The sequence below is a fragment of the Bufo gargarizans genome, chromosome 9 (assembly GCF_014858855.1).
Source record: "Bufo gargarizans isolate SCDJY-AF-19 chromosome 9, ASM1485885v1, whole genome shotgun sequence".
NCBI lineage: Eukaryota > Metazoa > Chordata > Amphibia > Anura > Bufonidae > Bufo > Bufo gargarizans.
In genome coordinates, this window is record NC_058088.1 from 175161616 (window position 1) to 175184340 (window position 22725).

Genomic DNA, 22725 nt, shown 5'->3' on the forward strand with positions numbered 1-22725 from the left:
CTTCCCCTTTATGAGCAGGAAAGCCTTCCCCGGAAGCAGCTTGCAGGATGTTGCTGAGCGCTGAGGGAAAGGAGTCCATGGGAACGGAAGTCCAAAGAGCCTACAGCTCTGCTCACTGTGTGAAGACTGTGATTTGGTTCCTCGTCTGTACAGATATTGAGCATTATGTCATCCTATCCACTTCCAGGGAACTCATCACTCATCACAAAACTTCACTACGCCTGTACACTAATGAAAGGACTATGGACAAACATAGTGGATTCATTTTCCTGAAGTTCTGTCTTACGGTATCTGAGGCTCTCATTCCATATTGGCCAACCTTTCAAAACTGGAAGATGTTTGTCCATCAAGCTCTACCTAAGTTTCTCTGTAATTTGGTGCACCATGTGGCATCACATTTAGTGCCTATTGATCCTGTGTCTTGTGCATGAAGCTTTATACTTCGCTTTTTGGTGGTAAAATTTAGAAATTGCTCAACTTTTCAAACTGATGGTCGACCATCGTTACTAGAGATGAGAAAAGTTTTGAAAAGTTCCATTTGGCAAGTTCTCCGAAGTTAGCCAAGAAATTTGATTCGTTATTAATTAATTCGTCACAAATCACTATAAATCAGGTATACCTAGGCCACTCTGCCTTAGGTTATGGCCACACGGAGCTGCTGGGCTGCGGTGAAGAACCACAAGGCCAATTAGCCCGCAGCTGCCTTTCATTTAATAATGAAGACTGCACTGTATAGTTCTTCTTCATTGTTAATGGCCGTGTGGCACCTTTAAACAGGGGCTGTTGTTGGTCTGGGGTTTGGCTGGTTAGGTGGGGGGACAATATGCATATTATTGCTGTTCTTGCCTGCAATCTCCTGCAGGTTATTTGACAGTTAATACAGAATATTAATCAGCTCTGGCATACACACTTCTCTAACCCCAGCGCTCTCCTGACCTTCAGGTGGGAGCCCTTCTTCTGCCATTTTCTTTTCCTCCTTTTCCACATCATCTAATATTGATGAGAATATGTCATGAGGAACATCCAGCTCCTCTTCTCTCTACATATTGCTGACTTATCTAGGACATGGAGACTTTGAAGGATGATTTGGAAGAAGTAAAGCCAACAAAAGATGAGGATGGTCATCATTAAGACCTGGCCCCCCTAAGGGATGCAGACTGGATGGTATTGGTTGGCACACTGGCACTGGAATAATAAAGGCTTCCATCTTATTGGTATTGCATTACATTTATGGCAGATGTAGGAATAAGTAGCCTGTATTACACCTGCAGATTTTTCGGCAGATGATCGCTAACCAGTGTTTGTATGAACGCTCCTTAGTGATCATCTGGCAGTGTAATACTGCCACCAATTGCCCGATGAACGAGCAAACGCTCGTTCATCGGGCAATCCAAATCTTTTTACATGTTAAAAAATTATCGTTTGCCTGCGGCAGATCGTGGTGTCTAATCATGATCTGCTGCCGGCAAACCACTATACAGTATGGGAACGAGTAATGGCATGACAATCGCTCCTCCCCATGCTGTGGAGGAGATCGCTGCATGTAATAGCACCGGCAAAGTCTGTCTTTATGTTAGGCATATTATTGGGGGAAAAAAGGACTTTCTACAATGGGTTGACTAGAACATCTTGAGAAGATCCAATGAAGGTGAAACATGAAGATCTGGTTGTAGCTGGACAATGGATGTAGCCTCACAAATCAATGCAAGTCTCCAGTCACAAATCTTTGCTGTGCGCTGACTTACAGATATGACTGCTTTCTGATGACAAGTCTTTGCTATTTACTGATGTTATTTTAGAGAAGTAAAGATTTGCTAATCATCATGAAGCACCAAATCAAGAAAATGCTAATATGCTCCACTGTCAGATATCAGCATTACATTAGAAACAGATGGAACTGAGGAAAATATTTAAACAGAAAGAAGAATGTCGGCAGGTAAAAAAAGTCATTGTTGGAAAGGTAAAAACAAGATATCTGATGGCTTCTCTTAGGGTTTTGAAGGCAGTAGATGGTAGATCATGGCATAGATGGTCATGTCCACAGTCCTAAAATACTGCCATTAAATGTGTTTGACTATGAATAGATCACTGGTATGTGTGATACAGAACTAATAAGTACAACTATAAAAACATTATGCTCAGTTGTAGATATTTCTACAAAATACAAATAACATGGACAGGTAATAACTGTACCCCTTGTGGTGTCTCTGTCCCAGGTGATCCATTCATCTATATGAAATGCTCCATTCAGAGCCTTTATCATATGCTCTCATCAAAGTCTCCAATCTCTTCAGTTCTATACCAAGTGATCCCTTTAGTGTCTCCAGAAATAATCCCTTCGGAGTCTCCCCCAGGTAATCCCTTAAGTTCTATACCAAATGATCCCTTCAGTGCCTTTACAGGTGACCACTTCAGTGCCTATACAAATGATCCCTCCAGAGTCTCCAAAGGTGATCACTTCAGTGTTTAAGCCAAGTGATGTTATCAGTGCCTATACCAGGGGTTCCTTTCATTCTCTACACCAGGTGCAACCTTCAGTGCCTATACCAGGGGCTGCCTTCAGTGTCTATACCAGGGGCTGCCTTCAGTGCCTATATCTGCTGCTCCCTTCAGTGCTTATACCAGGTGCTCCCATTAGTTTCTATTTACTCTCTATATCAGGTGCCCCATCTATTGACTTTACCAGGTGCTTCCTTCTCCTGGAACTCCCTTCAGTTCCTATATCAGATGCTCCAATCAGTGCCTATATCAGTTCCTCCCTTTAATGTTATCCGCAGGTAATCCCTTCAGTGACTATACTGGTGATCCCTCCAATGCCTATAACAGGGGCTTCCTTCAGAGTCTATACCAGTTGATTCCTTTAGTTTCTATAGCAAGTGCTCTCTTCATTGTCTATACCAGATGATCCTTTCAGTGTATATACCAAGTATCTCATTCAGTGTCTATAGCAGGTGCTACCTCCAGTTCTTATACCAGGTGTTACTTCATTGTCTAGATGAGATGCTCCCATTACCCTACCAGGTTCTCAACTCAGCCTTCCTCCGGTGTTCCCTTTAATGCCCATAACAGGAGCTTCTTTCTGAGGTCTCCCCAGATGGTTCCTTCATGTCTACTAGAAATTCAAACTTGGGCCTGTCAAGGGTTATCCTCAATGACCAAACATGATTGTTTTCCTTGACTTAGATTATCTACTGGAACATTTATATTGTATGTGCCGATACCTCAGTCTCTCCATGCTCCATGAAGACCTCTTCTCCCAGCCATTGGGCTTGAGACACCTCAAATGCCAGAAGCAGGGTGCAGATATGTTTCTTGTCTGCAGTCTATCATAAAACATCTTATGCCTGTTGATGGATCCTGATACCCTACACAGCAATCCCTTCTATTATTGGTAGACTCCAAAGCTAGTGAGAGTATTTATGCACAATTTATAATAAATGACTGTGCAGAGTTAGAAAAAAGGTGCAATTTATTTTACTGAAAAATCGTACAACAAATAATGAATATACAAGTCATTAATTAAAAAGACATTTCCCCGTACTTGCATAATACATTGTTCCATCTTCCCTCCTAGACGGTTATTGTGATAGCTCAAAGAAGGGACTTTCTCAGCTCCTCACTAGAGATGAGCGAATTTCATATTTTAAAATTTGTTCACTCTTCGTTTACTGGTAAAAGATGAATTGTGTTATGGAGTCCGTTACCACGAAACATAACACAATTCTATGACGGAATGCATAACGGAATGCCTTTAGAGCTGCAAAACGGATCTGTTCAGTTTCCGTTATGCAGGGGAGTCCTCTCCTGCATAACGGAAACCGGAAACAGGAAATTCGCTCATCTCTGCTCCTCACCTTCTCATGGTCAAAGTGAAATTACTTGGGAGAACAGGTGGTGGGATGAAAACTTCAGTGTACAGCACCTCGTTCCCACCAGAGCACCCGGATGAAAGACCTAATACTGAGAACCCTACATTACACCAGGCTCTTTTGTAATTGACACTTGTAGGAAGGGTCCACCACCATTTGTCGACATCAACAATACTGCTGGAAAAAAATACTGGAATACATTCTGAAATATTATAGTAGTTTTGGAAGTCATACTTTTGTAGATAAATCTGATCATCTGTCCACATTGTCCACCATCTGATCATTTGCTGTTAGGTGATGACTGAGGCTTCTGGTCATATTGGGCTACAATTTATGGCCATTTTAAGTCCATACTGCTGAAACCAATTCCACCATTAGTTTGCACATTCCTACTGTCCAAACATACATTCCTTTGGAGGCAGAAGGGTTTCCGATTGGTGTCAACTACTGGATGATAATATTGACCACAACGTGTGGTTCACCCTCCAAGGTGCGCCAAGAGCAGCTGAGGTTAGCTGATCTCTGACATCACTTACTTTGGTGTTCAAACAGTAGATTGTAAAGATCAAACAAAATCTAACCACCATCCAAGAATGAACAACCAAGAGTGTCTTCCAACCTCAACAAAACCCCCTACTGAGAAGATTTTAATGTCTCGTATGACTTAATTGGTTAGCCACTTCACTGTATAGCTCTATGGACAAAAAGCCAAGTGAGATAGCACCAACTGTCCAATTCAACCAGGCACAATTGGCCGAATTAGGCAATATCCTGTCATTTGTAGCTTAGGGCAAGCAGTCAGCTTTGACAGTACCCTTCAGTTGATCACTGATCTTCCAAACATGTCCATTACTGGTCCACCTAATTTTGTATGACATTGATTGACTGATATTGCTTTTGTCTTGGTGCCATAGATGATGTCATATTGGGTCATTTCCACCCCCCACCTCCCCCGTGGCTGGTGTCAGAATCCAGAATCCAAAATTAACATCTGAATCTCTTTAGCAGACACACAAAAAGCTCAAGTCAAAATTTCTGTCTGCCTCCATGAGCTGGTTTAGGTTGTCCTTGCTCCACATCTTCTGCAGACAGCTTCATAAATAGATTAAGAAATAATCTTAGGGCAGTCTTACATGGCCAGATGCAGGTCCAAAAATGAGCACCGATCGACCGTATCCAATTCTCTTGGTGCTCGTGTAACGTGCCTTTCACATGGCCCGATGCCAAGTGAAAGGGGTACGAATGATTGTAATGGCGATCATTCGCCCCCCATTCATTTTTCAAATGCACAGGGCAATGTGCTGGCCACCAGCAACGATTTTAGGACCTCATGAAAGATGCGATCAGCCGACTAATAAGCGTTTTTCTGATTTGTCGGGTGAACAGTAGCACCTTTACCCAGGTCAATTATCGAGGATGACTGATCGCATGATTATTTGTTCCCAGTCCTCGGCTCAGCCTAATGTGTTGACTGCATTAAACTATGACTGGTCCTTTACCTCATCAAATAAAAAGATTATACTGTAAATCTCACGCTTAAAAGGATAGATTTGTGAAGGTCCGATGGCGGGGGATGGGATTATTCAGCTCAAACGTTTTATCTTTGGTTATTGCCTACAATGCACAGAAGTTGAAAATAAGGGAATGTTTAATGGCTGTGACTCATTGAGGACATCTGCAGCGCTGTCAGGTGACTCCGCAGCATTGTGTCACCACTGACTGTGTCTGCGTCACTTTTTGAGCATGGGATAAGAACATCAAGTCTTTGTAACAAGCTATTTTTTCTGAAGTACATGGGATTTAATGATCCAATAGTCATCTGTAATGTCCATGTGCCAGCAAGTGATTTTATAATTAAGGCTTTATTCATTTAAAAGAGGACCATTAAAGGGGTATTCCGGTTGTAGCAAGCTATCCCCTATCCACAAGAAAGGGCATAACTATTAGTTCCTACTGATGGCACTGCCACTGGGACTCCCCCTGAAATGAATGGAGTAGCAGGTTGAGCATACCCAGTACCGCTCCACTTATCTCTATGGGAGTTACTCCCACAAAAGGTGGGATTCCCACTGAAATGATAGAGCGACAGGTTGAGCATGCTCACTACCGCTCTATTCATCTCTATGGGAGTTACTGCTTCTACCGATGGGACTCCCCCTGAAATGATGGAGCGGCAGGTTGAGCATGCTCACTACCGCTCTATTCATCTCTATGGGAGTTACTGCCTCTACCGATGGGACTCCCCCTGAAATGATGGAGCGGCAGGTTGAGCATGCCCACTACCTCTCTATTTATCTCTATAAGAGTTCCTCCCACTACCAGTGGGACTCCTCCTGAAATGAACATAGTGGCAGGTTGCGCTAGCCCACTACCCCTCCATTCATCTCTATGGGAGTTACTCCCACTAGCGGTGGGACTCCCCTTGAAATGAACCGAGTGGCAGGTTGAGCATGCCAACTACCCCTCCATTCATCTCTATGGGAGTTACTCCCACTAGCGGTGGGACTCCCCTTGAAATGCACGGAGTGGCAGGTTGAGCATGCCCACTACCGCTCCATTCATCCCTATGGGAGTTACTCCCACTAGCGGTGGGACTCCCCTTGAAATGAACCAAGTGGCAGGTTGAGCATGCCAACTACCCCTCCATTCATCTGTATGGGAGTTACTCCCACTAATGGTGGGACTCCCCTTGAAATGCACGGAGTGGCAGGTTGAGCATGCCCACTACCGCTCTATTAATCTCTATGGGAGTTACTCCCACTAGCGGTGGGACTCCTCTTAAAATGAACGGAGCAGGCAGGTTAAGCATGCCAACTACCACTACATTCATCTCTATAGGAGTTACTTCCACTAGCGGTGGGACTCCCCTTGAAATAAACGGAGCGGCAGGTTGAGCATGGCCACTACCTCTCCATTCATCTCTATGGGAATTACTCTCTCTACCGGTGGGAGTTCCCCTGAAATGATGGAGCGGCAGGTTGAGCATACCTACTACTCTCTATTCATTTCAATGGGAGTTACTCCCACTACTGGTGGGACTCCTCTTGAAATGAATGGAATAGCAGGTTTAGCATGCCCACTACTACGCTCTATTCATCTTGTTGGGAGTAGCAAGCACTGTACTGGGTTATCTCCGGCAGAGATACATGTAGAAGCAGTCTACAAGCCATACCTGCTACTCAGTTCATATCTGGGGCCTCACAGGGTTTGGTGTTCCTGTTCTCATGACTGTTGGTGGGACCCCCACCGATCTAATATTTCTACAATTAAATACCCCTTTAAATGATGAGCCCCATGCTTAAAGGGGTTGTCTCATCTTGCCGTTACTAAGGCGAGATGAGACACAGTCCCGACACCTCCCGGGAGCGATACACCAGAGGCTCTGGCCAGGTTCTAAGGAGGCGGAGCATGACACAGGTATTCAGTACTTAGGTTTTAGGTGTAATGCTCCGCCTCCAACAGGGTGTATGAGTTTTGCTGCGAGGCTAAAAGGGTTTTCAGGTCTAGGAGCTCACAACTTCAATAGTCATAACCTGTGGCCAATTAAAAGCCATAGTTCATACCTCTGTAATCCATTGCTGCACGTAGGCACCATATAGCAGCAGACAGGGTTACTGTGGCACTATAATATGGCGGCACGGACTCTGCGCGTGCGGCCCTGCCGTAAATCCTAGTGCTGTAGACTGGTTATTACACTATAGCTAGAACCTCGATGTTCCCCAACACAACTGGGGAAAATTACTAAAGTCGCTCAAGCTGCAAAAAATAAGTTTGCACTTTGTGAATAATAATATTAATACTGCAGAATTTTGTGTAGCTTACACGTGTGGGCGTCTGGTTTAAATAACCCCTTTTCTAGCTGCCCTTCTATGCTGGCTAATAAAGAGGGGCCCCAAATCTTCAATAGGTGTTGACCGAACTCTCGTTCGTCCGACCGCTATCTCTCCCGACTCTGCTCCCATACACATGCACACTCGGTTTGGCCTAGTATGCATGTGTCCTCAGTGGGCAGAGGGGAGTAGGCCGTCGCCAGACATCTTTGGAGGTGGCTGATCTCTTGTGAAACCAAAAGATCAGGCATGCTGAAATCCATCATATGTTGGGCAGAGCCCGAACACCCCCCATACATGTCAGATAGATGGCCGGCCCCACTAAATTTTCCAGCCTTTATCAGGGGTGGTCAACCACCACTGATCCCTGGGACTCCTGGGTGATCAAGGTAGACGCAAAAGGTGAAAAGGAATTGTCCAAACCAGACAAACCATGGTCTAGGGATAGAAAAAAACAACTGTAGAATGGGGATAAGCTGTAATACTAGACACAACCCATGGGCAACAGTGGCGCTATTTCTTGGGGAAAAAAAAAAGCAGACCCTTTTTTTTTCACCCTAATCCTTGAAAACCTCTTTAAAGGGATTGCAATTTAACCCCTTGAAGCCTATTGTATGTTACACTTTCCTATGGCCAATAAATGAGCGTACAGAGCAGTATTTCTGACCTCACGTCCTAAGATCACACAACATCAAATGTGACATCCAGACGATGACATTCACTGTCACTAAAGGACGAAACAGCGATTCTAACAGTCATTTTAATATTGAGTCCTGTGGCCCCGCGGGCCCCACCCGTTACCACAAGCCATGCGGCTTCTAAAAAGAGAGGAAAAAAATATATAAAAATATCTGATAAAACTACATGGAGGGCGGTGAATATTGGTCACTGCGCCCTGGGCCTCGCCTTCGGAAACCAACTCAGAAAAATGGGGCTTTGTGACCCACAGCAGCCAATCAGATTTCAGCTGGCTGTGAACTTTTTCCCTAAGACTGTTTTCATATAAGGCTGCCCGTTTTATCATTTTTAAAGGGACGTTATCCCTTTAAGAAGGCCTAAATTCTGGACCCATTTGATTTCAAGGTATTCCTCTTACCTGGCTGTAAATGAAGTACATACAGGTAAAGTAAATGTCCGCCCTTGAAATCTAAGCAGGTCCAAAATTATAGATATCACTAGTTACCACTAGGGAGAGCTTATTAAAGTGGGTTGTTCAGGAAAAAATAATTATGGGTGCGTAATTTTAATTTCTATAGACCTTTTAATATTTACAGTGACCCCGTCTACTACACAAGACGGTCCTTCCACCAACGTCACTTCCACTGCTCTCCTCTTGTGTCTTATGGTCCAGAGAGTCACCACCATACTTATCTGCATGGGTGGTCAATAGGTGGTGCCAGATTATTTTCCCCAGTCCAGGCTATTAGCCCTCTGTAAACAGCGCATGCGCCGTGACTAGGGGAAGAATGCCAGTACCACCTACTGACCCTTAAGCAAATCAGTTTTTGGCATGCTCTAAGACCAGAAGAGAGCAATGGACGTGACAACGGCGGAAGGATCGTCTTGTTTAGTTACATAGTGGACAGGGTCATGTGACCGGTTTTCAGATTGTGAGATACAGAGCAGAATGGTAATTAAAATATAGAATATTACAAAAATTTTAATAAATAACCCATACTTATTATTGCCAGGACAACTCCTTTAAAAGCTTATGGCATTAGACACTGAACTCAATAATAACTCAGTATGCAGTCAGCTCACAAGCTCCCCCTAATGGTGACAGCAGACAGCCAGAATTTTATCATGTGTTGGAATAATGGACCCAAATACAACATGGTGTTAAAAGGTGCAGATAGGTCATCAATATCTGATCGGTGGGGACACTGAGCACTCCATTGATCAGCTGCTTGAAGAGGATGTCCTTACAGCTCCTCACAGCTTACCAAGCACAGCGCCATACTTTGTATAGTGGCTGTGCTTGGTATTGAATGGGACTGAGCTGTGCCTAGGCAATGTGACTGATGAATGGGGCATTATTGGCCTAGGAAGAGTCCGCGGTGATCACAGGAGAGCTTTGGCCTCTTCCAACAGCTGATCAGTTGGCGTGGACCCCACTGATCGAATATTAATGACCTATCCTGGGGCTTTCATCACTATTCTACTCCTTGAAAACCCCTCTAAAGAATCCTTCTCCATTTTTTTGTAATATGCTGCGGATACATTAATACATTCGCATCTACTATAAATGCATACTGGCCAGCTATGACATTTGAGGGGTCACTCATGGGAGATCTTCACCCCTAAGTTAAGGCAGCTGAGAGAACTGGACATTTTTTTTCTGTCCTCTGCAATCATAAAAGTATAAATATTCTGTAAAAAAAATAAAAGGTCCCTGTATCTTGAAAAAAAAAAAAGATGCATCGATAAATGTGGTCCTTCTACCTAGAGTTTCCTTTTGTTCGATATGGTCAAATCTTTTAAAAGCTTATTCACATGGACCTTACTAAACTCCATGACTCTCCTAAGCGATGACTCCCATCCTGCACTGCAGGGCTTTGGATTATAGGTAATACTCTAATACGGCATGACAGCCCACATCAGGTCTTTAAATGCCAGAAGTAATCCTGAGTTCTTATAATTTTTTTTTTATATTTGTTAAGTTATAATAGCCAGGGGCCTGAGAAGAATGGCATCATTATAAAAGTTGCCATAGGATAGAAATACTGTACAAGAGTCAAAAAAAGAAACACATGGCTTTGCATGTTTAGGCCCAAGCCTGACTGGCCTGGACTTCTCCTGTGCAGCGAAGAGCCAAGTCTGATCATCGTACGTGGGTACCAGATGGATCATGTATATTCACCACCTGCTCCTTCACTTTCTAAAACTCCACAATTCACAGGATTTATCATTCCAATCAAGCAAAATAAGTGAGTCAGTCCTTGTCGTGATCCATTTCAAAGAGGAACATGATACGTTCTTGGTCGGAGCTTCTATTCCCAGTTGAGTAGACTTCATTTAGAACATCTGATGCCTCCGCTCTGAAATTCAGCAATTAAAAAAAAGAGTGAATCAGTTCATAGAACAATACTAACCCATATGATGCTGGAAGGGAAAGCATAGTACTGATAGTCTACCGGCTGACATCTACCGGTGTAGGCTACAATGTTTTGATGCTGGTCCTCGGTGAGAAGTCTAGAAGAGTCTACTGTAAGGTTATCTTTCGGTTTATATGCTTTGGTTCTCATTTTTTGTCCTGCATTTCGATCGCCTTCTTCAAAATTCTTTGAAGGATATATCTCCAGTAACACCATGGTGGACTTGGGAATATTCATCCAATACATTGCTTTTCCCCTTCCAGTTTTACGTTAGATATTAGACTTAGCATCGTCGTTTTTGTCTGCAACGAATCGGCAGATGTTCCCTCTATGTGAGCCCTTTAGGCCCGTAAAAGATAATAGCTTAAAACGTATAGCATAGCCCTCAAAGAATTTTACTACGTGGAGTCCAAAGAGTCCAGCTCGAAGACATCATCGCTGGATGGACTTGTGAAGAAGGTGTGGCCAGATGGCCGATTGTCCTCAGGGCTACTGAGTCCCAAGCTTTTCTCAAAATCCAGCAGCTGGCCCATAAAGTTAAAGTTGGGAGAGATATTGGTTTTCTTGCGCTTAACAAAATCGTAGGCATCGTTGAGGGACAGGTTGAGCTTCTGCATGAGGTAGGCGACGGTGACAGTGACTGATCGACTGATACCTGCCAGACAATGCACAAGTACCCCACAGTTGTGGGAAGCTGCCTCATCTGTAAGACAAGTAGAAACAACCAGTATTAGACATGGGACATAAGTAGGGCCTCTTCTTTTGGTAATTATTCGGTGACATTTTGAAAATCCACTCTAAGAACCTACTCATTTATTGTGTTCTAGGGACCATAATGAGACAGACAGGCAGTCATTGTCCTTGCCCCTTTCATCTACTGCAGCTTTGATTTAAGGTGCTTTCATTTGAGATGATTGAGTCTCCTAGATCATCAGGTCATGATTATTGATCTTTACTGCAGGAGCCACCACAAAATTCACCAAAGGGCTCTGTTCTATTATCAGGATAACATTTTGCAACCATTTTGTGTTCATTTTTGACCTTGATCAAATAACTAGAAAGCTATATAATGTACAGTTATCAAGCTATAGACTAGAGTACATGTTCTCAGTCACATCATTGTTTCTTAGACAATGCCATGATAATGCTTTATTACAAGGAGAATAGACAATATACAGATGGAAACTTTGGAGAAGTTGCCACCAGAAAACCATTCATCATAATCAAACAACCTGCAAGTCTTCGTGGAGCAACATTCCCAATAACAGTAAAGAGCGAAGTGATGTAAAAATAGCTCGGAGACAAAGGCAATAAGTGGTGGAGAAAATGGGAGGAGGGACATCCATTAAGGTAACCCTATCCGGGAGGCAGTGAGAAGCCAGACAAGGTCAATCTCAAGGACATGCACAGACAAACATGTCCTTAAGATGCCCAGAGAGATACATACCAGGGATCTCTTCAAACATAATATCTACTGCCATTGCTTGTGATCAATGTTTTCTTGTACCGAACCCACCCTTTTATAGAAAAATATCAAATGTTGAAGGGCGTATTAAAGGGGTTCCCCAAGATTTTCATATTGATGGCCTATCTTCAGGATAAGTGATCAATATGAGATCAGTGGGGGTCCAACTCCTGACATCCCGCTGTTTGAGGAAGCCACTGCAAGCACCGGAGCTCTGGTGAGTGCCGCAGCCTCCTCACAGCTTACCAAGCACAGCGCCATCCATTGGATAGTGGCTGTGCTTGGTATCGCAGCTTAGGCCCATCCACAGCTTAGGCCATATGACATTCCTAGGAAGAGATCTAAGCGATGCACATAGAACTGCGGCCTCTTCGTACAGCTGATCGGCGAGGGTGTCGGGAGTCGATCTGATTTTGATGACCTATCCTGAGGATAGACCATCAGTATCAAAATCCCAGAGAACCTCTTTAAAAGGGTTCTTTACTTTGGATAGTCCTTAATCGTTAGAAAGATCAGTTGAGAATAAACTGATCACAAGGTGTCTCCTACTGGGAACTCCAGTGATTAGCTGTAATCAGAGATGAGAGAACCCGACCTTTTCAGGTTCAGGTTTGGTATTTGGGATATGGAGGAATTCCGTTATGGATTCCATCATAATAGAAGTCTATGCCCAAGCATAACGGATCTGGCCGGTTCCGTTATGCTTGGGCATAGACTTCTATTATGACGGAATGCAAAACGGAATGCCTCTTAAAGGCTTCCATTTTGCATTCCTTCACATATTCTGTTATATGCCGTTATAACAGAATCCATAACGGAATTTATTCACACCCCGAACACCAAACCTGAAAAGGTCGGGTTCACTCATCCCTAGCTGTAATCTGTGGGAAAACCTGACAGTAACTGTTCAGTTTCTGCACAGCACCTCCACAGGGGACATTAAGCATTACACAGTGGCCATTCAAGTCAAAGCTGCCTGTGTAATGTAGGGTAGGACAGGTCCTCCAGAGTGAGAGATGCTCTGTGTAATCACTCTTCACTCCTTTGTATTAACTCAAAATTCCCTTTAAAGGGGTTGGCCAAAGATACACACGTATCTCTTATCCACAGGATAGGTGTTGTATCTGTGGGGGTTCAACCGTTGGGAGCCACACTGATCAAGGAAACAAGGGTTCCCAGTTCCCAAATGAAAGGCGTAGGTGTCGAGTATACACTCTTATGCTGCATTCATACTCTATGGGACTACCATAAATAGCTGAAACAGTAATACCGTAATGTAGTGACAAATATTGTTCTTCTATGCATCTTTATCCGTGTACATAAATATAATTAACGGATGAGGTAAGACTTGCTAGACAAGGACTATCCGGTGGACCTTCCAGTGGATATTTCATTTCATAAAGAGAATGATACTGAAACCATCCATCTATGGATCCCATCCACTGATAAACCCCTCATTTTACAGGGCTGCAAATGGCTGACAAAATGACCACTTAGATTGCAATTATAAGATTATATCAAGCCAACATGATACCTACCAATAAACTCAATGGCTTCTGGAAAAAACTGAGACAAGTTTTGACTCCAGTGGTCCGATATGGGAATCTGCTTGTAATGGAAGTCTCCGTCCTTCTCAAAAATATTGGGTAGGTTTGGGGTAACATTCAAGATATAGCGAATACCAAGCTTGGCTAGAGTGTCTATGTTCCCAGAATCTCTAGCACTGCCCAGATACAAATGTGGCAGAATTTGCACAGGGAAGGACGGGGGCTGGTTGCGTGGACTCATGCCTTCAGAGTCTATCCCACTCAAGGGCTCTCGGTCAAGGTCAGACTCAACATCGGAGCAGTCAGAAGCAATGCAAAGGCCTCCTAGTCCAAGCACTGGAGTTGGTGGCAGAGGTGAGCTGCTGGCACAACTGGTAGAGTCTAGGTTGGTTTCACAATGGTGAGGAAATTCAGCCTGGAACTTACTGAAGCCACCTGTGAAGAAGAACCAGAGGTAAATTATTCAATATCAAATGCCAAGAAAAGACTTCTCGATCTGTAACTATAATTCCAACCCTGACAACTGGCATCTCAACTGCCTCTGACCATAGCTGGGACCTCCCTGATGAAACATCATGGTGGTGTATGATGGCATGATGTATTTTAGGAGATTTTCACAATTCCATGACAATGTGGTCATGTAGATAGAAGGCCTGTTCTAAATGTACCTGTAGTGTGCCCCTGACCATGAGATCTGCCCAATCCTACAGATCAACCACCTCACCAATTTTATTATAGAGCAATAATACTGCCACTGGAGGTGAATGGAGAGTTACGCTGCCATAGTAATGTGCCTACAAAATACCACTGTATAGTGCCAAATAATGATACTGTAATGTGTCTGCATAGCACTATATAATAAACACTAGTGTCCTACACTGTACACATAATAGCGCCATACAAGAATAAATAATAGTACCATAGACTAAACACATTCTAGTGTCATATACAGTACACATACTTATGCCATACAGTAAACACATACTAGTGTCATACACTGAAACATAATACTGCCATAAAATAAACACATCCTAGTGTCATAATATAATAATTATAGTCTCATACAATGAACACATACTAGTGTCATACACTGAATACATAATAGTAGCCATACATTACACACATACTAGTGTCATACACTGAATACATAATAGTGCCATACATTACACACATACTAGTGTCATACACTGAATACATAATAGTGCCATACATTACACACATACTAGTGTCATACACTGAATACATAATAGTGCCATACATTACACACATACTAGTGTCATACACTAAATACATAATAGTGCCATACACTGACAAAAATAATGCTCTACAGTGCCCACATTAAAGTGCCATAGTGCACTTAAATAGTGACATCATACACTGCCAAATAGTAATATCATACAATACATTAGGGCCATACAGTACAATAAATCAGTGTCTCTCTAGTGTGTGCAAAACTATAATTCCCGCCTTTTCTGACCTTTGGAGATGTGCAACATGGCCTAAAATAATTTTTTTGTTTTTTTTGCCATGTTGTGATATCCTGTACTTTGTCAATTAGCATGTTCAGGCACGTTAAAGGTGGTCTCCAGGAATGATATAAAATGGCCTCCAGTAATCTGTGAGCAGAACTGGGTGCCATTACTTGCACAGCTGCCTGGAAGGTGAGGTAGGGCCTCACTACACATTACATTGCTCTACAATAGATGGTAATGATTTGATCCTGCCTACCATATGCCATCATGGCTGAGCAGCCTGACAGGAACGCTCACCAATGTGTAGTACAAACCAGATTCCAAAAAAGTTGGGACACTATACAAATCGTGAATAAATACTGAATGCAATGATGTGGAGGTGGCAACTTCTAATATTTTATTCAGAATAGAACATAAATCACGGAACAAAAGTTTAAACTGAGAAAATGTACCATTTTAAGGGAAAAATATGTTGAATCAGAATTTCATGGTGTCAACAAATCCCCAAAAAGTTGGGACAAGGCCATTTTCACCACTGTGTGGCATCTCCCCTTCTTCTTACAACACTCAACAGACGTCTGGGGCCTGAGGAGACCAGTTTCTCAAGTTTAGAACTAGGAATGCTCTCCCATTCTTGTCTAATACAGGCCTCTAACTGTTCAATCGTCTTGGGCCTTCTTTGTTGCACCTTCCTCTTTATGATGTGCCAAATGTTCTCTATAGGTGAAAGATCTGGACTGCAGACTGGCCATTTCAGTACCCGGATCCTTCTCCTACGCAGCCATGATGTTGTGATTGATGCAGAATGTGGTCTGGCATTATCTTGTTGAAAAATGCAGGGTCTTCCCTGAAAGAGATGACGTCTGGATGGGAGCAGATGTTGTTCTAGAACCTGAATAAATTTTTCGGCATTGATGGTGCCTTTCCAGACATGCAAGCTGCCCATGCCACACGCACTCATGCAACCCCATACCATCAGAGATGCAGGCTTCTGAACTGAGCGTTGATAACAACTTGGGTTGTCCTTGTCCTCTTTGGTCCGGATGACATGGCGTCCCAGATTTCCAAAAAGAACTTTGAATCGTGACTCGTCTGACCACAGAACAGTCTTCCATTTTGCCACACTCCATTTTAAATGATCCCTGGCCCAGTGAAAACGCCTGAGCTTGTGGATCTTGCTTAGAAATGGCTTCTTCTTTGCACTGTAGAGTTTCAGCTGGCAGCGGCGGATGGCACGGTGGATTGTGTTCACTGACAATGGTTTCTGGAAGTATTCCTGAGCCCATTCTGTGATTTCCTTTACAGTAGCATTCCTGTTTGTGGTGCAGTGTCGTTTAAGGGCCCGGAGATCACGGGCATCCAGTATGGTTTTACGGCCTTGACCCTTACGCACAGAGATTGTTCCAGATTCTCTGAATCTTCGGATGATGTTATGCACAGTTGATGATGATAGATGCAAAGTCTTTGCAATTTTTCGCTGGGTAACACCTTTCTGATATTGCTCCACTATCTTTCTGCGCAACATTGTGGGAATTGGTGATCCTCTACCCATCTTGGCTTCTGAGAGACACTGCCGCTCTGAGAAGCTCTTTTTATACCCAATCGTGTTGCCAATTGACCTAATTAGTGTTAATTGGTCTTCCAGCTCTTCGTTATGCACAAATTTACTTTTTCCAGCCTCTTATTGCTACTTGTCCCAACTTTTTGGGGATTTGTTGACACCGTGAAATTTTGAATCAACGTATTTTTCCTTTTAAAATGATACATTTACTCGGATTAAACGTTTGATCTGTCATCTACGTTCTATTGCAAATAAAATATTGACATTTGCCATCTCCACATCATTGCATTCAGTTTTTATTCACAATTTGTTTAGTGTCCCAACTTTTTTGGAATCCGGTTTGTACATGCAAGTGCCAGAATGTAGTGTGTAGTGAGGCCCTGGCCCCTCACCCTCCTAGGCAGCTCTGCAAGTGGAGCCAACCAGTCCTGCTCACATTCTAGGACAGGTCGCTGGCAGCCATTTTAAATCATTTCTGGAGTACCCCTTTAAAGGGAACCCATCATCAACTTCGTGCTGCCCATACTAACGGCAGAATAAAGTAGAGACAGGTGAGATGATTTCAGCAGTCTGTCATTTATAAGTAAAAAGTAAGTGATTGCCGAGAACCAACATCACAATCATTGCAGACTGGGCCTGGAAAAGAGTCCCGGCCACCTGAGAGGAGTCCTGGTTATTCATACATTCCCGCTCTCCTGCTGATGACTGACCGGCTTCTACCTAGTTTTCTCTCTTTCTCTCTAGGAGAGAGCTGCCAATCATCAGCAGATGGCGGGAGAGCAGGAGATTAGGAATAACCAGGACTCTTCTCAGGTAGATTTGACTCTTGTCAAGGCCTGGGCTGCAATGATTATGATGCTGGTTCTCAGCAGCCACTTACCTTTAGCTGATGAGTGACACTCTGCTGACATCAGCATTTCTGTCACTACTTTAGTGAGGTCAGCATAACGTTGATGACAGGTTCCCTTTAAGGTTGAGAACATACCTGCTTGTAGGAAAGGGCATAATTATAGGCCAGTGGTAATAAGGAGCGGACGCTGTCTGTGCCTAAGTATTTGAACTTCCTTTTTTATAAATTTTTTAAGTTTTTCTGTAGCATCTAGATACAGACAGCGAAGCAGTCATCGTCATCTTATAAACTCCCATAATCTGTTACGGGGTTAATTAGATAGATTCTTCCTATACGATCCATTGCGGAACACATTTCCATAGTCTATAATTAGTTGTAATTGCTTATATTTCTGCTTTTTGCTTCCCTCTCTGCCTCTTAGACTGGATTGTTTCCTGGTAACTGGAAGGAGCGCTTACCATCTTAAATACCGCATCACATGCTGATCATGAATGGGCTGTAATTGGAATGTCTGAATTTGTTTAGTTTCTATATTTTGCAGCTATCTAGGCAAGACCAAAAGATGTTCAAAAACAAGAAAAACCAACCATAGATGTAAAGGTATAAGCAGTGGAACAATAGATGCTGGCCCTTTAAATTAAAGCTGACCCAGCGATCAGCTGGTCATCGCCTCTTATCACCAACAGAGGCTGCAGCGGCCACTGCAGGGGAAGTAGAGTATTACATGCCAGTATTCAAATGAATGGCCATACAGTACAGGCGTACTTTCTGTATACTCTGGTTAATAGAGGAATTCCAAATTGGGACCCCCTCTATGATGTGTATGCGCTCTGACAGGGCATATGGAAAGGGGCTGTCTTTAAGAGACAACCCAAGGTTTGTTTTGTCCCTTCTCATGGATGGAGTTCTTCTTCTCCAGAGTAACTGCACAAAAAGGTTAGAATGGCTTAAAAAAAAAAGATTTCAAAAAGTAGTCCTCTTCCAAAGGGGCGATTCCAAGGTGCTCCACCAGTCTCTAAGTTCTGGTCCCTCTTGATCCAGAAATCTGACCACTTTGTCAATCACTGGCGGGTCGTGAGTGTGGCCAGTAATTGCCTCAGCGGTCACATTTCCTGTGTCAAAAGTGACCAAGAAGGGGTCAGGAACCATCAGGCCAGGATCAGCGAGGGATCAGTGAGGTGAGTACATCCCCTTTAATCAAAAAATTGTTCTGGTGAGAACATTTAAAGGGGTTATTCAGGAAAAGATAGTTATGATGTAGGATAGGTCATCAGTATCTAGGACCCCTGCCGATCAGCTGTTAGAAGAGGACTTGAGCGCTGCAGCTTCTTCCTAGGTCAATGACATCACTGTACATCGGTCATGTGTCCTAGTTGCAGCTCAGCCCCATTCAAGTCAATGGGGCTGAGCTGCAATACCAAGTACTGCCACTATATGATGAACGACGCTGTCCTTGGAAAGCTGCCAGGAGTCAGCATCACTCACCAGAAAACATACCTATATATAGTATTAGAAAAATGAGGGACAATTTAAAGGGGTTATAACCATGAAGAATGAAAATAAATAAATAATAAAAATCCTACATAATCTAGTACATGACAACCTCTTTCTAACAAAGCTAGAACCAGCCCTGTACCTTACATAGGTCCAGAGATCTCCCCATTCATTGCCCCAGTTGCCCCGATAGATTTTTTTCAAGCTGGCAGCTTAGGGGGCGTGTCCTTTCTCAGGGGTGTGTACTTTCTCAGGGGCGTGTCCTTTCTAGGGTGTGTGTCCTTTCTCAGGGGTGTGTCCTTTCTCAGGGGCGTGTCCTTTCTAGGGTGTGTATCCTTTCTGTTGCAGCTGGTGGCAGTTGAAGTACGGAACTGAGCATCTGCTTCCCTCTCAGTGTGCAGGACAGAGAAATTAGAAAATGAGCAAACAGCAGGTGGCGCTATAATGATAGATTGAATAACTTGGTGGCTATATTAAATATTTAATTACATGCAAAGTATTCAGATCCAGGTGCTGGTTTGAAAAATTTAGAATTTTTTTCATGGGACAACCCCTTTAAGTTAAAACTATCTGACACATCACCACACCCTATCACAAAATGCCATCAATGGGGTCAGTGAGATCAATAGCTCTAAAAATGTGATGGACACTTCCAGTAATGGCCAACTCTATCTATGAAGGGGTTTAGAAGCTTGCAGAACACCATGGCCCCTGGATTAAGGCAACATTGGGGTCATAAAATGTAAATGGTATTGTATAACAGGGTAATTGGGTGATATATGAAGGTCTGATAGGAAGCTTCTTATACACAGTACAGCCCGAACACACGAGGCCAAAATCAGTAATACCGCCGACTGTGAAATACAGTCTGGCTGGTAATCGATTGGGGTGAGATTCCTACAATCCCCGATTCAAACTACCCGGTGATCCCCAAGGCCTGCAATCCAGGAATAAAGAGCACTCCAACACGTGGGACGCCAACTCCAGGAAACTCACCCTTACACGCCGCTGCATGGACACAGCCGGGAGGAAACCTATACTAAAGCCTATACCAAAGCCTATACCTTCTACACTGAACAAAAATATAAACGCAACACTTTCGGTTTTGCTCCCATCATTCCACAGGCCACAATCAACAACCTGATCAACTCTACGTGACGGAGATTTGTGTTGCACTGCGTGAGGCAAATGATGACCACACCGGATACTGACTGGTTTTCTGACCCCACCCCCAGTGAGGCAAAACTGTGCACATTTCAGAGTGGCCTTTTATTGTGGGCAGTCTAAGGCACACCTGTGCAATATTCATGCTGTCTAATCAGCACCTTGATATGCCACACCTGTGAGGTGGGATGGATTATCTCGGCAAAGGAGAAGCGCTCACTAACACAGATTTGTGAACAATATTTGAGAGTAATGGGTCTTTTGTGTATGTGGAAAAGGTTTCAGATCTTTGAGTTCAGCTCATGCAAAATGGGAGCAAAACCGAAGGTGTTGCGTTTATATTTTTGTTCAGTGTATAATATGATACAAAATACTATAAATGCAGTGGATATAACATCTAAATGTAAAGGAGACCTATCGGCACAATCTAGCATCACTATTATCATTGCTGCGACTTTCACTATAATTATACCTGCATATTAGGAACAAGTTCATATTTTTCTAACCTTTATCATTATTTTCCCACAACCACAATCACCGGAATTTTTTTTACCATATATATATATTGTTGCAGTGGAGCTGCCAGAGGGCCACATGACGGCCATTGAAAGGGTGTATCTCACACAGAGGAGCCTGGTGAGAACAGAAAAGTCCAGGCAAAGCATGGAAAGGGGGTGTTTGCACCAGGAGGGTGTCACCAAGGGACCCAGCCTTGGTGGATTAAAGGCCCTAAAAATAGGTGGCCACTAAGCTAGTTGGTGGACACCAAGCTACTTAGCTTAGCTGGCTCCAGCTAGTCCAGGGCAGACTTTTACTGGGAACAGGCAATGTGTTGGGTGGGTGCCCGTTCCCCATGCTCCACTCCAGGATTTAAGAATATGCCCATGTCCAAGGATGCTATTTAATCCTGTTGCTGGACTTGGGTGGGGCTCTCAGTCTGAGGACAGAGCAGGCTGTGCTAAAGCCTGTGGGAGCCAGGACCCTCTGACCCTGTGTGGGGTAAGCACTGCGGTGTTTTGGGAAGCTGGGTGGTAGACCCAGATCCTGCTAGAGAGGGACTATACTGTTTAGTCAGTGGCCAGATGGCTGAGGATTTGTTTTGATTTATGTTTTGGTTGCTGTTTGTGCATGAAGACTGCCAAATAAATGCACTGTTTGGACACTAAAGCCTTTGTCTGGAAGAAGTCTGTGAGAAAGACCCCCGAATAAAAAGACGATCCCTTACATGTACACTCACCTAAAGAATTATTAGGAACACCATACTAATACGGTGTTGGACCCCCTTTTGCCTTCAGAACTGCCCTAATTCTACGTGGCATTGATTCAACAAGGTGCTGATAGCATTCTTTAGAAATGTTGGCCCATATTGATAGGATAGCATCTTGCAGTTGCTGGAGATTTGAGGGATGCACATCCAGGGCACGAAGCTCCCGTTCCACCACATCCCAAAGATGCTCTATTGGGTTGAGATCTGGTGACTGTGGGGGCCATTTTAGTACAGTGAACTCATTGTCATGTTCAAGAAACCAATATGAAATGATTCGAGCTTTGTGACATGGTGCATTATCCTGCTGGAAGTAGCCATCAGAGGATGGGTACATGGTGGCCATAAAGGGATGGACATGGTCAGAAACAATGCTCAAGTAGCCCGTGGCATTTAAACGATGGCCAATTGGCACTAATGGGCCTAAAGTCTGCCCAGAAAACATCCCCCACACCATTACACCACCACCACCAGCCTGCACAGTGGTAACAAGGCATGATGGATACATGTTCTCATTCTGTTTACGCCAAATTCGGACTCAACAGAAATCGAGACTCATCAGACCAGGCAACATTTTTCCAGTCTTCAACAGTCCAATTTTGGTGAGCTCGTGCAAATTGTAGCCTCTTTTTCCTATTTGTAGTGGAGATGAGTGGTACCCGGTGGGGTCTTCTGCTGTTGTAGCCCATCCGCCACAAGGTTGTGCGTGTTGTGGCTTCACAAATGCTTTGCTGCAGACCTCGGTTGTAACGAGTGGTTATTTCAGTCAACGTTGCTCTTCTATCAGCTTGAATCAGTCGGCCCATTCTCCTCTGACCTCTAGCATCAACAAGGCATTTTTGCCCACAGGACTGCCGCATACTGGATGTTTTTCCCTTTTCACACCATTCTTTGTAAACCCTAGAAATGGTTGTGCGTGAAAATCCCAGTAACTGAGCAGATTGTGAAATACTCAGACCGGCCCGTCTGGCACCAACAACCATGCCACGCTCAAAATTGCTTAAATCACCTTTCTTTCCCATTCTGACATTCAGTTTGGAGTTCAGGAGATTGTCTTGACCAGGACCACAACCCTACATGCATTGAAACAACTGCCATGTGATTGGTTGACTAG

General features: G+C 43.6%; 1 protein-coding gene across 2 annotated transcripts in view; it reads right to left on the reverse strand.

The window, feature by feature from the left end:
- Positions 1–3451: 3451 nt before the first annotated feature.
- The window catches only part of LOC122946077 (dual specificity protein phosphatase 6-like), a 50056-nt gene continuing 30782 nt past the window's right edge, over positions 3452–22725 (reverse strand). For both annotated transcript variants that reach the window (XM_044305395.1, XM_044305396.1), the window contains exons 4-5: positions 13798–14241; positions 3452–11497 (exon numbers count right to left, since the gene is read on the reverse strand). In XM_044305395.1, coding sequence (XP_044161330.1) covers positions 11193–11497; positions 13798–14241 — 749 coding nt within the window. In that variant the 3' untranslated portion in view covers positions 3452–11192. The remainder of the gene's footprint in view (positions 11498–13797; positions 14242–22725) is intronic.